Source organism: Bos indicus x Bos taurus, chromosome 3 (assembly GCF_003369695.1).
Source record: "Bos indicus x Bos taurus breed Angus x Brahman F1 hybrid chromosome 3, Bos_hybrid_MaternalHap_v2.0, whole genome shotgun sequence".
In the NCBI taxonomy this organism is placed as follows: Eukaryota; Metazoa; Chordata; class Mammalia; order Artiodactyla; family Bovidae; genus Bos; species Bos indicus x Bos taurus.
The window spans coordinates 42,485,002-42,502,501 of record NC_040078.1 but is presented as its reverse complement, the minus strand read 5'-3'; the positions used below and the strand labels follow the sequence as shown (position 1 = coordinate 42,502,501).

The 17,500-nt window shown below is 36.1% G+C and overlaps 1 protein-coding gene across 1 annotated transcript in view; it reads left to right on the top strand.

Moving 5' to 3' along the window:
• The window catches only part of SLC30A7 (solute carrier family 30 member 7), a 99,670-nt gene extending 83,294 nt beyond the window's left edge, over window positions 1-16,376 (top strand). The window contains exons 10-11 of the mRNA XM_027536379.1: window positions 1,491-1,640; window positions 9,845-16,376. Of these exons, the coding sequence (XP_027392180.1) occupies window positions 1,491-1,640; window positions 9,845-9,892 (198 nt within the window). The 3' untranslated portion in view covers window positions 9,893-16,376. The remainder of the gene's footprint in view (window positions 1-1,490; window positions 1,641-9,844) is intronic.
• The last annotated feature ends 1,124 nt before the right edge of the window (window positions 16,377-17,500 follow it).

Genomic DNA, 17,500 nt, shown 5'->3' with positions numbered 1-17,500 from the left:
CAGTAGAAAGGCTTCCTGAGACCTTGGCGTTTGAGTAAAGGCCCACATAAAGTAGACCAGTCATTATTGTGGAAGGAAGGACACTCCAAGCAGAGGGAATAGCAAATACCCCGAGACAGGAGTGTTTCAGATTCTTCAAAGAGTGGTGAGAATGCTGCTATAGCAGGGGAAGAGGAAGCAAGGAGGGGAGGAGGAGGAGGAGATGACGTAAGTGTGGTAAATAACAAGCGGCCACATCACATGGGTCCATGTGAGTTATTGTGGAAGCATTGGTTTTGGTTCAGAGTAAGATGGGACTCTACTGAGGATTTTGAGCAGAATGAAAGCATCTGACTTAAAGCAACAGAATCTCACTTGGGCTCCTACTTTGAGACTAGATGAAGAGGTAGATGCAAGGCTAGCAATAGGGAGACCGCTTAATCAAACTAGAGTGGCTTTAACTGGACTGATAGCATTAGAGATGGTGAGAAGGATTAGGATTCTGCTCAGTTGTAATATATTGTATACACATATGTTGATACATTCATATAGTATTCCCTTTTATGGTTTTTTAAATCAGTTATTGGTAGTTTTCTTTTTCATTTTGTACTTTGTTTAATTACATATTTATTTTTATTTTTTTAACTCCATCAGAGTTTGTCTTGTCACTGGTTCTCAACCTCAGGGCGAGGAACACTTAAGGAGCCATTGGAAAGACTTAGAGCCATCCCTCCAGTTTTTGGTTGTCACATGAGTTGGGGAAGGGTATATGTTGGCATTTAGTTTCCTGGGTCCTGGGAGTGCAAAGATCCTGTAGTTTCTGACAGTTGTACACAATGAAGACTCATCCTGTCTAAAATATGTCCCCACTGTGTATAAAACACTGACTCTCTAGCTCACTGATTTTTTTCAAAGAAGTAGTGTTTTGACATTGAGAATTCCATCATTTCCACATTTCTGCTTCCCATCCTTTATTTCTTTCCTTTTTATTTCTTAAGTTGACTTTGTTGTTCTTTTCCTAATTTCTTAGCTCATTTGTAATTATGTTTATCCTCTGATTGATGTATGGTTGACTCTTGAACAACACAGGTTTGAACTGCACGATCTACTTACACATGAAATTTTTTTTCTTTTTTTTCAGTAGTAAATACCACAGTACTACATGATCCATGGTTGGTTGCATCCTCAGATTTTTGACTGAGAGGCAGGCTGGTGTCCCTTCCCCTGCACTGTTCTCCCGTCAGCTGTATTTGAAAATGTAAATTTCCCCTAGGCACTCTCTCACCTATGCCCTACAAATTTTGGTAGGTGTTCATTTATATTTCCTTACTATGTGTCATAGTACCAGCACATAGTAAGTATTCAATAGGTATTTGTTAATCAGTTCAAACCCACCCCACCAGCCCACGTTTTTCTTTAGAGGGTAGAATCCATGTTTACTGATGTGTAATGATTTAAGTTGCATCCACTTATATTTGATTTCATGTTAATATCTGCTCTTCATATTTTAGGTGCAGCAGTTGCAAGGAGTTTACAGTTTACAAGAACAGCATTTCTGGACCTTATGTTCTGATGTTTATGTTGGGACCTTGAAATTAGTAGTAGCGCCTGATGCTGATGCCAGGTGGATTTTAAGCCAAACACATAACATTTTTACTCAGGTATGATATTTTTACTAACCTCTTTTAAGGGTCTAAGAATTTATTGTATCTACTAGTTTTAAAAATATTTACTATTTAACATATTAAATATATATATATATATATATTCTACACTGTGAGGTACATATAAAAGATTTTTTCAATCACAGAGTTAAATTTGGGAGATCCTTGCTTTAGTGAATACTCTTAATGAAGATAGTCCTGTTTATTCATCATTGAGCTGATTTGAGGTCCTTTATGAAAAAATAGATTCTCCCTTACTGTATACTCCTTATAAGACATGTTAAATGCTGTTTGAAGCTAGGAATTCTAAGATAGTATTTGGAATAAGAATAATGCCTGGTCAGTCGCTTTAACTTAAAGCAAACTCTCTTAACATTTTTGTCAATAGCAAAGCCACTGCTCCTTCTTTGTGATTTAATAACTTAAGATGCTCTTGAGTTTTTCTTAATTCTTTATATGGAATCATGAATTAGTTAGTTCATGGCTGCAACCAAATTATATGAGGTAATGTTTATGCCATCATGAGTTGACATAGTGACCGATAAACTAAAAGTGATTATTAGGTTATTCTGAATGTACTGGGAAAATAAGCACATCATGTCAAGAGTATCTGAGGAGAGAGAGACCACAGATTTTTTTTTTTTGGAGGGGGGTCTGGTTTGCTGGAAATATTTGTCAGAAAATGTAGATGTTGACACTGCTGCCAGATTTATCTAACATAAATCTAATGTGGAAACTGATTCCATGCCATAAAAGTCTGTGCTTAAAAACTGACCCAAGCCTCCTGATGTGATGCAGTGGGAAGTATACATGACCTGTGTGGTACTCTTGCCAGAAACGGTTAATGTAAATCCAGTCACTAGTAAACAACCAGACAAACCCAGCTTGTGGCCTGTCACCCTGGATTCTTAAAAGGTGTCATGAAAGGAATAAAAGGAATTATAGGGGCTTTTTCTAAATTAGAGGAGACTTCACAATTAAAGTGAAGACTTTAAAGTGGAGAAGGAAATGGCAATCCACTCCAGCACTCTTGCCTGGAAAATCCCATGGATGGAGGAGCCTGATAGGCTACAGTCCATGGGGTCGCAAAGAGTCGGACACGGCTGAGTGACTTCACTTTCACTCACTTTCACAATTAAATGCAGTGTGTGGTGCCTGATTGGACCTTAAACTGGGGAGAAACATCACAAAAGAAACTGCTGGGTAATCAGGAAATTGAAATATAGATACATAATAGTTCACATAATTGTGTAGGTGTTAAACTTCTTGGGTATGATATAGTATTGTGGCTATAGAAGAATACTCATGTTCTTAGGAGATACATGCCGAAAGCTTTAGTGGCAGAGCATCAGGATGTCTAACTTTCCAGTGCTTCAGCAAAAGTGAAAAGGATTACAAATAAATACACATACAGAAAAAAAAGCAAATATGGCAAAATGTTAGTGATTGTTTTATATAAGTGATGGGTAGATAGGTATTTGTTGTGCTATTCTTTTGTCTTAAGTCTTTTCAAAATAAAAAGTTAAAAAATAAAATTTCGGTGGCTCCTCATTACCACCAGGATAAAGCCTAAACTTTCTAGCATGACCCAATTAACTTTTCAGCTTCTCTACTGCTATTATTCACTGCCATGTACTTCATACTCCAGCCTCACTAGACTATCTACTTATCTGTATGAGACAAAAATCCTACTCTAATGTAAAGGTCTAATTCAATTGTTACTTTCTCTCTAAAGCCTTAAAGACCCTTCTAAGCCTCATATACAAATGAGAAATAGAGAGAGGGACAGATGGACAGTTTAAATTCAGGACCTTAGCTTAAATTAAGTGATCTCTCTTGTCTAATAAAAGAGAGATGTATGGTTATGTGCCTTTGGAATAATTAATGAAATGGTCTTATAACGAAGGCAACAGCAAGACTTACCTACTGCAAAACAATACACTGGTACCATTTATTTACCCTAGACTTTGAAGAACCAAGTCTTTTCTTAGCAGATGCGGTAAGAAATCTATACTATTATGAGTTTCATAATGCACCTTCACAGTAAGTCAGAATCCTTCTCACACTTCCTCCCTTTTTCAGAGGCAAAAAGGAGAGCGTGGCTAGCCTTCAGTAGCCTTCAACAACCTTGCTTTCCACTGCCATTTCTAGATCATGATTCTTTCCTTCAGTCTATCAATCTTCTCCTAGTTGTACCATGACCTTCCACCCTCACAGCATGGCCGTCTGTCCAGCTCTAGAATGCCTCATGCTGTCCTAAAACTTTGGCACTTAAGTCACAGTTCTCCCTCTGAGAAAGGAGTGTGATTTACAGGTTTAGAGATGCACAAGCAGTGGTGTCTATGCTAAGAACTGCTGAAGTTGTAATTGAAGTATGTGGAGGGAGGTTCTTCTGGTAACTGTAGAAATCTTGGCTTTGAAAATGGCTGAAATTGAAAGTTTACTCAGCTGCTGCTTTGGTTTTGGAAGCTGTATTTGGGTTTTGAAAATTTTCAGCTCTAAAACATATTTAAGTCTTTTTATCAGCTAAGGTCAAACCAGCTTGATTTCATTCCTTGCAAAGACCAGAGACTGTCTTAGGCTTTCAGTGAAAATGGTTCAACACATTTTTCCCAGTGGGGAGAGTGAAGTCACCCTACTCATAACTTTCATTACACACATTTAATAATTGTAAGTTGATGTGTGATAGTTATTTTGGTTTTGAAATATGTGAAATTGAAGGGTTTTTTTTTTTAAATTATTTTCCTTTTCTGCTTATGCCCTCATCACACATATTCATTATGCTATGAGTATATCCTAGGGCTTGCAGTAACATTTTCAATTTGTGAATTGAAATTTAAGTTTTTTTACATTTTTAAAATATTTAAACTATATCTTAATCATAGATTTTACTTACCAAAAGTAATAAAACTCAGATTGCTTCATTTTTTAGAAAAAAATAACACTAATGCTTTAAGTAGTTTTCTTGTAGAAAGACTTTAAATACTGGTGGCCTTAGTTCCAAAAGACCAAAAGAAGAATTTTCTCAATACCTGGTGCTTCTATGATATTTTAAAATATTTTTCTTAGAGCTGATCTTAAATTGATTAAAAAAATTTTTTTTAAGTTGTTCTTGTTAAAATTTGTATGGAGATAACTTTGAGGTTAACATTAAATTTGAGAACTGTAGCTTTTTGTTTTGTTTATAAATCTGTAAGCTTTGTGACTCTTTTTGGAACTGTACATTAAGCATGTCTTTTTATTCTCATTTTCCATAGTTATAATTTAATCATGAATGGTTAAGGCAGCTGGGTTGCTGTCACGAATGTAGAATAACACAAGTGAACTGGTAGAAGTCTCTTATATTTCTTTGGGATTATTAGTTAAGTGATAATCCAGTTTTAAACTACAAGATTTTTGTTGACATTGAAGAAGTCCATTCTCCTCATTGCATGCACTAACTTTTTAAAAATGATGTATTTTTAAGGAATTGATGAACTAGAAAACATTATTTACATTTAGTATCTGAACAGGATGTGGACGTGGGAACTGGATGAGGAAGGCAGTTATCATTTTATGTTTCTCGTTTTGAACTGGCTGACATCATCGGTTAATTTTTTAGACACACTTTTGTTTAGAAATAAAGTTAGAAGAAAAATCTAGAATATGCTTGGGCTCATAACCCTCCTCAGCTCCACAAAGCAGAAAAGACAGTTTAACTTAATGCATGTTATTTACTCTTCAACAGAACCTGTATCTTGATATTTTCCATTTTTTCTTCTCTTCTGGCCTGTTTCTGCCTGTTAAGTCCTAACTCCTCAGCTTCCTGCTTCAGCCTTCTATGCTCTAGTCTCTAGGCTCAAAAGAGAAGTTCACACTGATACCCAGAAGGAAGCTGAAGAGCCTCTTCACTAGCCCAGTTGAGAGGTCCCCAAGATTCAGAACCTCCCACCTCCACCACTCTCCTGCATGCATAATCCCTTCAGTGTTTCTGACAGCAGACATCACCCCACCTTGTTGTGTCTCCTGGGAGGTGAGAGTAGAAAGGAGGAAAAAGCTATCCAGCCTTCCAGGTGGTGAGCTGTTTTTTCCACCCTTTCCTGTTTGTGGGGGGCTGTTAATCTTTTGTAAGTATTGGTTGTTTTTCATTAATCCACAGGGTTTAAGTGCTCATTTGTTGATGGTGGTAGAAATAACAACAGCATCAGCAGCGAGCCTTATTGAGAGCCCCCCACATGCCAAGCACTGCGATGGGTGCCTAATGTGTTAGTCTATCCTTATAAGACAGGTGGGGTATTAGCCCCAGTTTATAGAAAAAGGAGCCCAGACCCACTTGATTCTTCATGACTTGTAATTTCATCATATTCAGTCACTATTTCATGAATTCTGAGATGATTTTGTTTTCACATGAAAGACTAAGGCAGTTTTTAAAAAATTCATTTTTATGGGGTAAAGATTAATATAATACATTCAGTCAAAAACTAAAGTAGAAAGTTTCTGTAGTTTTTGAGAATTGGTAGAGAAATACAAACACTCAGTAATTTTCTATAGCCATATTCTTGTTTATTTTTCTAAATTTTTATTGCTGATTTATTTTCCTTGCCACAGCAATGAATATTTATGGCAAATATTCTAAGTCTATGACATAATGTTAACAGTTATTTTCTTAGAAGCATAGGTGTTAAAAATAACTGTCTTTCCTATTTTAAAAAGTTTTAACTGATTTTTTTTATGGTTTGTACCTGATTCTCAGGATATAAGATACAAGTATTCTATGGTTTTCACTTTTTTGAAGGACAACCCTCAGCAGGCCTCTGAGTGCTAATGTCATCCCTGTAGTAGAATATTTAAGGGAACCAAGCACCATTTTGATCTCCTGGAGTATTTGTCATGAGAATAAACGGTATAGGAAACCTAGTTTGTGTTCAGAAAGTAGGTGACATACTATAAGGAGTCTTTGAAAATTTCGCTTTTTCTCTCTACTTTGAAGGAAATTGAGAAAGGAAAATGGGAACCTGGGAGACAGAGCTGTGCCCATCCAGCCAGATGGATGAAACACATCACTTTTCCTGTTAGACAGAGCTTTTGTATGAAACAGTGACCAGCTTGAGTAATTAACTCATGATTATGCAAAGATCAATTTACCTAGCCTCTTTGTTTTTCTCCTTTTTTTTTTTATTGCCTTGGGCTACCTCATTTCTTATTACCGTCTTCACTGTATTTGGGCCAGGATTTAGGAAAGTGGCAGAAATAATAATGGGAGACCAACTTATTTTGTCCATTTAACTTTCATTAACAAGTTTGTTGAAAAGAAATTAAGCCAGTTTATTTGGGCAATAAAGAGTTAGATACGACTTGACCACTGAACAACAACTTGAGGTTAGATATACAAGAAATTTGCAAAAGGGTTTCCTAAGTACAGTTATTTTGGGGCCCATCTGGGTTGAGTAAATCAAATATAATCAATCATAAGTTTTTTATAGCATGTAAAATCTTTCTCATATATTCACACATGATCCTTACAATAGTGCCTGTTACGTAACAAGGGTTATTAAATGTCAAATACTGGGTGAATACACAACAGTTTTGTGAGATAGGTAGGATTGATATTTATCCACAATTCTAAAATTAGAAACACTGAGATTCTGTTTCAGTTTTTAGCTTAAAGTCATAAGATACTAAGTTCTATCTTTTTTCTGCCACAGACCTCTTTAAGGAGTACGTGCTATTAAATGCATTTTCAGAGAACTTTAACTTTACCACAGCAAGGATTTTTTTTTTCCTTTTTAATGAGACAAAAAAAAAAGCTAGCATGTTTTCTGTGCTGGAAAGGCACTGGGGTGTTATCGGGCTTTTTATTTCATTTGAGCAGCTCCTGCCTCTTTGGGCATTTATAGTGTTGGGCAGAGCCCTCCAACTTGAATGCTAGAGGGAAAGAAAGCCATGCTAGAAGCAATGCTTTGAGGAGCCCAGAAATTCCTATGAAAAGGTAGCATTATTTTATCCCCCCACTCTGGATTTTCCTTTGTTTTAAATGTTCTAATTTACTTTTCATTCTGTGTTACTGACAGAGTGCTTATTGTAACTGATTGTATGCTTTAATGTTTTTCAAGTTGTTTATTTGAAAGAAGGAAATTTGTACAATTTCACTTCATCCAACAAATGTTTGTTAATCACTTACTGTGTGGTGGGCACTACTTGAGGTCCTGGGAGTCAGCAGTGAAAAAATAGACAATCTTTTTATTTCAGAGAGAGTCTGTTATCAATGGAGAGTGACAATAAACAGTATCACAGCAAAGAAGTTTTATGATATATTAGAAAGTGATAAGTGTTAAAGATAAGAAGAGCAGAGTAGGGAGACCAGAGGTGCTGAAGCATTTACCATTTCTTGCACCAAGCTTTGTATTTTTTTTTCTTTATGGATGGATAGATGTATAGATAGATGATCTCTATCTCATCACCTCATCTGACATACTATATATACTTGATTGTTTATAATCTCCCTCTCCTTCCTAGTTCCCAATAGCTTATAAACTCCATGAGCACAAGGTATTTTATACCTGTTTTGTTGGCTATTGTATTCCCAGGGGACAGAACAGTACCAGGAATCTAAGAGATGCACAAAATGTATTTGTTGGATGAATGAATTGACTGCATTTGATATAGGATGGTCAGGGTAAGCCTTACTGACATATGAGTAGAGATATGACAAGAGAGGGAATATGTCACGTGGCAGGCTTGAGGACCATTGTTCCAGGCAGAAGGGCCAGTTGTGGCTGGAACAGAGTGACCAAAGGGAGAAGAGTACAAAATAAAACAAGAGAGGGAATCAGGGACCAGATCATGGGAGGGCTTTAAAGGCCACTGTAAGGACTCAGACTGAAGGACTAAAGGGAGATTAAACTGTTGTTGGGTTTGAGTGATAGCGACAGGACCATAGCTGCTCTGCTGGAAACAGACCAAAGGAGTGCAAAGGTAAAAGGGTGAAAACCAGATCGTAGGCCGTTACAAAATACAGGTAAGAGACGATAGTGACTCAGGCCAGGGGATAGCAGTGGAGGTGCCGTAAAGTGATCAGACTCTGGATTTGCATTATTTTGGAGGTGAGGCAAACAGGTTTTGCAAATAATGGGTTGGGAGTGAGAGAAAGAAAGGCGGTTGCAACATTGAGGGAGGAATTGAGATGGAGAAGATACTTGATCAACAGGTTTGAGGGGAGGAGATAGTGATCAGCTTAGCTGTGTTTCGGTGTCAAGTAGGTGATAGGTAGGTTTCAGCCTACAAAAAGTGTGAGACTGTAGACGGTACTCAAAGTCTGAATATTGGGTAAGACCATCTAGAAGGAAGTACCAAAAAAGAAGGGATCTGAGGATTGAGTCTTCGGGTATTTGAGTGTTTAGTGTTCAAAGACAGGAGGCAGAACCTGCAAAGGAGACTGAGAAAGACTGATAAGTGAGGTAAAGGGCAACCAGTGAGTATTCTGTGGAAGCTAAGAGTGGGAAAAGTGTTTCAGCAGGAGGAACTGATCCCCTGTGTAGACTGGTTACTAAGATGAGGACTGAGAATTGAGCACTGGTCTGAGCTATTTAGGGGAAGTGGTTGGCAGCAAAAGTTTGGTTGAAATGGGTTCAAGAGGGAAGAGAGTAAAGGAATTGTAGACAGCAAATATAGAAAAATTGATACAGAAGAGATGGGGGCAATTTTGAGAGCAGTGTCCTTGAATAGCAAGTTTATATCCAAAATTGAAGGGAGGAGTTGGAGTGTCAAGGAATCAATAACTAATAGATGGTTTTACTTATTTCAGTGTTTACAAATCATTCATCATAGGAAGATTTAGATGGCATTAACTTCTGATTTTAATAGCCAACTTATCAATCACTGTGGTGTTCTCTCTAGGAGAATACAGGTAGATGGGTAACCTCATTTTTCCAAAATTCACTTGGGCAAGGCATGTAATTAGCACAGCTTTCTTTTGTAGAGCTATATGCAGAACCTTTTTGTTTGTTTTTGTAACTTATTAATATACTTGTTTCTAAAATAAAATTATTGGCACTTTATGATAAAAAATGGAGAATTCTTTCCCAAAGACAGAAGAGAAAAATAATTCTTCCCTTTTTCAAAAAGAAAGAAAAAAAATGTTTCCTACTACTTTTCAGAAATATGTAGTCTGTTATAATTTGTTTAATTTTCTCTCTCTTTTTTTTTTTTTTTTAACTTTTCAGGCCGGAGTGAGACAGCTTTATGTACAGATTGACTTTGCGGCCATGTAATGAGTGAAAAGAAACCATGCTTTTTGGGGGGACCTAATTTTTCTGGTACTGTACAATCCTAAACATTGTACCTAGCTTTCTAAAAAGAGAAATCGTCACTACACCTCCCCAGCGCCAAGTAGACCAGGCAGAGTCCACCGTTCGTGCTCTGCCAGGAGTTTACAGCTAAGGGGTCAGAAGTAAGAGGATCTCTCCTGGACTTCTGGTCTTGTCTTTGTGCTCTTCTCACCAAACCATTTTGATTTCTGAGGTTTCTAGTTTTGTTCCAGGGTATTGTTTCCTCGGTATTGTTGTTTCCTTTTTTTTTTTTTTTTTCATTTCAAATGCCCTCACTCCCACCCCTCATCCTAGCCAGTAAGAAATTCAGACTGTGGGTCTCTAATCATCTGGAATGTCTTCACTGAAGCTGCTGGAAACCACTGCTTTCATTCCCACAAAACCAGTGTTATTTTAAAAAAGAAAAAAAAAAAAAGAAATGGAAATCTGTTTTATATGTAATGTCACAGTTGTTGACGTTTTTCAATATAATCATATGTTTGTGAAATTGTTTGTACCTTGCAAACTTATGAACCAAACCATATTGGGTTTTCAAAGTGCCTTTGTATCAGAAAATGTATTTGCCAGCATAGAAATGTTCCATCAAAGGTCATGTATGTTTTTTTTTTTTTTTTAATGGGTATTCTGTACAAAATAAGACTCTTGTTAGTAACATATACAGATGTCTTTTTGTGTACTTCAAGCATAGATTTAGATACAGAAAAATTTGCCTTTTATTGCTCTCTCATCTAAAAATAAAAGGTGTTATTTTGCTTTTTAAATCAAATTTGGTTATTAAATTATTTTATGGACTGTTTTCAGAACTTTGCAGATGCTTCTGTTATACAGACAGGTGTTTTGAATTATCACATTTGCTAAATTTCAAATTTCTAAAAAGCTACTGTGTCTATGATAAACTTTCCTGTATTTCTTTGCTGTTTTTAAAGATTCTCTTAGTGAAAGGGAAAAGCATGTAGAGTGAAAGCAGAAAAGGTTGTGACAATGTTGATTTGCTTTTTCGTTCTTCAAATGCCAAGTCCTATAATTTGTTTTCCTATGCAAGCATTGCAAAAATACAGTTGCTTTCAGGAATCCTAAAGTGGCATTTTACTGAGTTTGAAGTATTGAAGGTATGGAGTAAATGTGGTAATATAGAACTCCTAACACAAGTATCTTGGAAGTTCATAAATAAGTTGATTTCTAGGTTCTTGTTTATTTGAAAAATAAAATTGCAATTTGAGATAAGTGCTTGAACACTCTACTTAAATATTTCTGTGTTTTACGAAGAAATTGATCTGCATAGATATTTTCCCACTGTACTTCATTTTCTCATAATGTACATTCCCCTTTAACTGAAAGGGAAAAATTTTTTAAATATTTTAATTTTTTGGAGGGGGAACCCTGCAGGATGGAAATGAATGTTTAGAGTGAAGATAAGTAATAAGCACTTTTTCACTGATGTGGCAGAAATCACTGTTGTTTTTGTCTTAAGTTTCAGAGTACCTATTGCCCTACTTCTGACCTACAGTTTATGAAATACACTGTAAACTACAGACTACTTGCTTCATGCTTTTCTAAACCACTGCAGATTGCCATGAACTATCAATAGTCTCCTTTTTCTGCAGATTGCGTAGTATTTTCAAAGTATTTTTACGTACTGCCAGGCAGTTCTGAAGCTTAAAATTCCTGTCAACAGAATGCTTTTAACTAAACAGTTGTTAAGATGTTTCAAGAGGGAAATATAAAAGGAAATGTGCTGATAACGGTACTGCTTTTTCACTGTAAGTATAAGGAGTCACTTGGAAGTTTGCATCCACTGCCAAGCCTGAGACATTCTTTAGGTTTTGGCATATTGTGGAGAGTGACGGGTTTGTATCAAGGGAGGGACTTTGATGTGTGCCTTTAAAAACTAATTATGTGAAACTGTACTGCTACTTAGCATACAGAGGTAATATTTGCATTGGCCTATAAAATTTACCAGCGCACACTGAAGATCCACGTCTGCCCTTCACTGAGTCCTCCGTTCCAAGTGAAGTTTTCTGTCAAAATATGCATCACTTTAACTTTTACACTCTCAGTACACAAGTGCGTGAGTGTGGTTTTTAGGACATTTGACCAAGATGAAACTCTTTATTTTGCACCTGTTATAAGAGATCTCCAATTCATATCATTTAGCAGATTGGCATTAACATTTATGATTTAATTAAATGTTCCTAAACCTGTGTGTACAACAGGAAAACAATTTTTTTTTTCTTACTCTTAGGAAATACTTTTGTCTTCTCAGTTTTCTTGGCACAGATGTATTGCTAAAGTAGATAATTTCACTGAGAAATACTACTTGACTATTCTTATAAAATATATTTAGAATGTCCCTATTGGAGATTCTAATGTTGGGCTAATTTGGGGGGGGAAATCTGAGATATAATTTTGCTAATATTTTAAGAACCAAAATATACTCTGGAGAACAAATTTGTATTGTTCAGGGAATGTTTACCTTGCCAAGTAAACTTCCCTGAATAGAAATATACCTAAACTAGTTTTGTGTTTTTGCATCTAAGAATACATTGATCGAGATGAAGGGCTCACCCTATTCACAGCTCCTTTCTTTTGTGGGCTCCTCATGTGCTCTGTTGAATGACAGCGTCTAGCTTATCTGTAGCTCAGTGTTCCTCATATCCCCACAGCCTCTTCCGCAGAGACACGAGGAAGTGGAAACAGATGGAACTGGCATTTCCCGTATACCTGGAATGCTCCAGCATTCTTCAAAGCCTGTTTGTGTACACCAGTAGCCAAAATACTGTGACTTTTGTGCACCTTTGTTAAACAGCCAAATCACTGACTCCAGATGCAGTTGATCAGAGTTCTATAATTTTTTTAACCTCCTACAGAATAATCAATTTAATAGATATTATTAATATGGTAGCATCCTCTTACATAATTCTGGGGCTTAAGAATAAAAATAATTCATCGCTGAACATAGAATTTTAGAATTTTACATCCAAGGAGACTGTCCGTAGAAGCAGTCTTGTTCTACCTCTCATTTTACAGATGAGAAAACTGAAGCCCAGAAATGCTGTCATTTGCTCCAGGTCACAGAGATAATTATAGTGGCACAGTCAAGACCAGAATCCAGGTTTTCTGACTCCAAGTCAAGAGTTCTTTCTACTCTTCTGTGCTGTGTCTCCAGTGTAATAATATTTGCCTTCATGTAAATGTGATGAAGAAGCATTTTTAAATAAAAGACATCTGACCTCCATTTTTGGTACATTAAGGCACTTTATAAATGGAGTTTTACTGTCTTATTTTTCATAGCAAATTATGAGGTTTAGAATATTATTTCCATAGTATTCTGTATGAAAGATATAATTAATTTTTTACTCTTTTTTACTTTTCTACTCTTGTGTAACCAGTTCCTGATTTTTTTTTTTTTTAAATAGTGACATCTCTCCATTGGATACTTTTAACTTGTGAGTAAATTTTTCTGTTTATTGCTCAAGACTAAATCCAATTTAAGGCCTGCTTAGTTTATTTTGTTTATGTTCTGTGAATTGATGCTTTTTAGAAACCAGGCTAATTCACAGGTCATATCATTTCATTCTTATATTACTTTAAATTTTCAGCCACTGGAGGGATCTTGAATTCTTAACATTATTCTCAGAGCCACACAAAATTGGGCATTAAATGTTGTATAGAACAAAACAAAAATTTTAACAGGGTAGAATTTTGAAGTCTTACAGAGAATCCCAAATGCTAAATTGCAACGTTCAACTCTTCATTAAAAGCATTACCTTGAGAAAGTTAAACTTTGTTTTTCTTTTTGTCACTGTCTTCAAAACAAATTATTTTTCAATTCACAAGAACTTTGGCAAAAAAAAGGAAATGATTTTATTCGTCGAAGAACATTCAATGTAAGTTTTATTCAGAGAAGATTGTTTGAAGACATGATCCCCCAAAAGTCTTCATGATCTAGATCTCTACCACAGAATCAAGACAATGAAAAATTATGGCAAAAAAGTATTTGCAGATAAGCGTAGTTTTATTTACTATAAATCAATGTGTCTTTGACGAGGGTATCTTTGGTTTATGTTTCACCGTTTCCTAACTACAGATTATACAGAAAGAACACCCTTTTGTTAAGTATTTATGTATCAGGCTCTCTGTATGGCCTCTTTCATGTTATCACATGTAAAACCCTTATATTTTCATTAAAAAAAAATGTTGCATGATTTTGATTGATAGATCTTTTTCAAATGTATTTTATTTTCTGATTCTCCTAATATGCTTATGAGGAAGAAATTCATAACTCCATTTTACAGATGAGGAGGCTGTTTTGAGAGAATGTAAATGAACTGACTGGGGAATGGCCAGTAGTAGAGTACTGATTCTAGATCGAGTACTTTTTAGTGACAACTACTCTGTTTTTTGTATGTCATTCTATAGTGATTTAAAGATCCAGGAAGTTATATCAGACTTAAATACACTCTCCCATACAATTATGAGGCTTCCCAGCTGGCTCAGTGGTAAAAAATCCGCCTGCCAAGCAGGAGATGCAGGTTTGATCCCTGGGGAAGGAAATGGCAACCCACTCCAGCATTTTTGCTGGGAAATCGCACAGTCCATGGGGCCGCAAAGAGTTGGACACGACTGAGTGACTAAGCACAGCACAAAGCGTTTGTTTAGACTCATTCCTTCTTTGGATCCTCTCCTACGCTTACTACCTTTGCCATTTAACTTAAACTCTGCAGACTAAAATGAATAATCAGAGGTCCTTTAAGCACTTTTGAGACCATTTTTTTGAAAAATGTAAAATGTTTTCTTGATACAGAGTTAACTGCTTAAAAGGGACTGACTCAAGTGTCAGTGCCAGTGTGAGTGAAGAGGAACACCTCCTGGCCAAGAGACATTAAATTAATTGGTAGGAAGTTGTCTTCTAAGAAGTACAGATGATTTTGCACTGCATGAGAGGGATTTGTACAATTTGATTTACATTACATTTTATAGACTTTATAGCTCTTCAAAAGGAAGAAATATATTTCATAATTAGTATTAATCTATGCTTAAACTTAATATTTAACTGTGAACTCTTCCCATGGCTTTGAAAATTTTAATATTTGTAACTTTGATCATGGTGGAAAGTCTGTAAAAAAAAAGAATGTCTTTGTCTCATACATCCTATTATCACCAAATTTAGCATGAATTTACACTTACATGTTCAGTTAAATGTTTGGTTAACCAGTGAGTAACTATTGTAGGCAGCAGTGGATACACAAGTAAGGTAAAACCAGTAATTTACTGTTTATTACAGAAGACATCTTAACTTTTCTTTGGCATTTTTGCACTGATAAGTGACTTTATATTCACTATGGCCTTTTTTTTTTTTTTTTTTAAAGTCACCCTGTAAGCTACTCCTTCATTTTAATACAGGAACAGTGGGAATACAGAGATGTTTTCCATTTTGCAAGCTGTGTTAGGACAGCAATTTGGTAGAACTGGGACAGTGGAGCCTGGATCACCTGAGTTTGTATTTTGTGTATTTTGAATGAGAAACCACAGTCTCTCTTTTTATAGGAAATTGCCATATTCCTATTATCCAACACTTTAAGGGCCTGTGTATAACATTCTATTTCATTTATCCCAGATGCATTTTCATCCAAAACTCTTTCAAATGTCTATCTTCAAAGTGCTTCTATAAAAGCAACACTACATGTATTCATGAACTGATTTAAATATTCCTACGGTAGTTTATATCTTCTTTTGCCCCTCTAAATACTAAATTTTAGTAGAGCTTCTGTTTCTTATTTTGTCTCTTTTCATTACTGCTGCCAATGTAAAACTTCTCTTAAAAATCTTTGTTTTGAATGTATATGAATTTTATGTATCATATGTCAGTTAGACTCAGTATTCTGTTTTGAACTAAACATATCCTGTCAAGAGCTTGTTGTGTAGTCTCATCGCTTCCTCTAACAGCAACAAATTTAGTGATATATCTGCCCAAGTGATATTTTGCCCCAACATTTGTGAGTCTGATCAACAAACAGAATGAGTCTTCTATATCAGAAATACTGTGAATGAAAAGCTGCCAAATCCCTTCTTGGTATATTTTAAATACCCCTACAACACTTTACCTCCCTGTCTTTAATGGTTTAAACATATGGCCAAGTTTGATTTGGGTTTGATTCCTTTGGTGAAGAGTACATCATCAAAACATTTCTAAATAAACATTTGAGCACAAGGCTAGGTTGGAATGTCAAAGACTATATTGTAATTTGGTTTGAATATACTAGAGTGAGCAATTTTGATTTGCCTAAGAACAACAAATTCCAAATGTGTATTTCACTTTTTTCTACTTGAAGACATTCATGTATTTTGTTTAACCTCAGATATATTTAAAAAGAATAATAAATGATTGTTATCAAAATTCTTCCAATAAAATTTCTGTTAAAAAGTCTTTACCTGGATTGTCTATTCATTTGATGAAGCTCCAATACTTTGGCCACCTGATGTGGAGTTGCCTCATTGGAAAAGACCCTGATGCTGGGAAAGATTGAGGGCAGGAGGAGAAGGGGGCAACAGAGGATGACATGGTTGCTTGGCATCATCAACTCAATGGACATGAGTTTGAGCAAATTCTGAGAGATGAAGGACAGGGAAGCCTGGTGTGCTGCAGTCCAAGGGGTTGCAAAGAGTTGGACACAACTGAGTGAGTGAACAACAACAACAGCCTGCGTTGTCTATTAGTTTGATGAACTGAAAAGACCACTGTGAATTTAAGTTACCGGAACAGATTCTGGAGGGCTTAGGGAATGTAAGGGAAAGAATGATTCTCAGGGCCCGGGGACAGCAAAACTGATCAGGAGAGAGGAGCTAGCAGGAGACTTGGAAATGTCTCGACACTGAAGATCCTCACTGTAAATCCTCCTACTCATTATTTTACCTCATAAACAAATCTCAAAGTATCTCCAGATATTTAACCTCAAATTATTTTCTCACCTTGTTCTCTATCATCTCAGCGTACAGGAAATGAAGACCAAAAACATCTGACCATTATCCTTCCAAATTTTTACCTCTAATCAGAAGAAATTCTTTTTTAAACTAACTTCACAAAACCCCAGATCCCACTCATCCCATCTTCTCAAACATACTCTTATCCAAGCAGTCTCTTCCTTACCATCAATCTATGCTATACAGTGAGGGCTTTATCCTCAGTGTGTGTGTTGTCAAGTATCTCACGTGTCTATATGCACTTCTGCTTGCTCTCTAACCATTTCTGTGGTGCTTAGTAATACGGCTTCACTCCTTCCTAGTTTGTAGAGGTAATCAGAAGCCATCAGTGGCTTACTTCTTGTCACGCCATGGCAGAACTACCAGCATCTCTAATTTTACTTTCCCCACTCAAATCTCTTCAACTACCATTTCTGTTCAGAATTCCTTAAAGAATTCTTAGAAATCTAAATACTGCCTTTGCCAAAATTCTTAGAAATCTAAATACTGCCTTTGCCACCTTCCATATCCTGAATCCCCTATCAAAAAATCCTCATTGATTGGAAATCTTTTAAACTCACCTTTGCATTC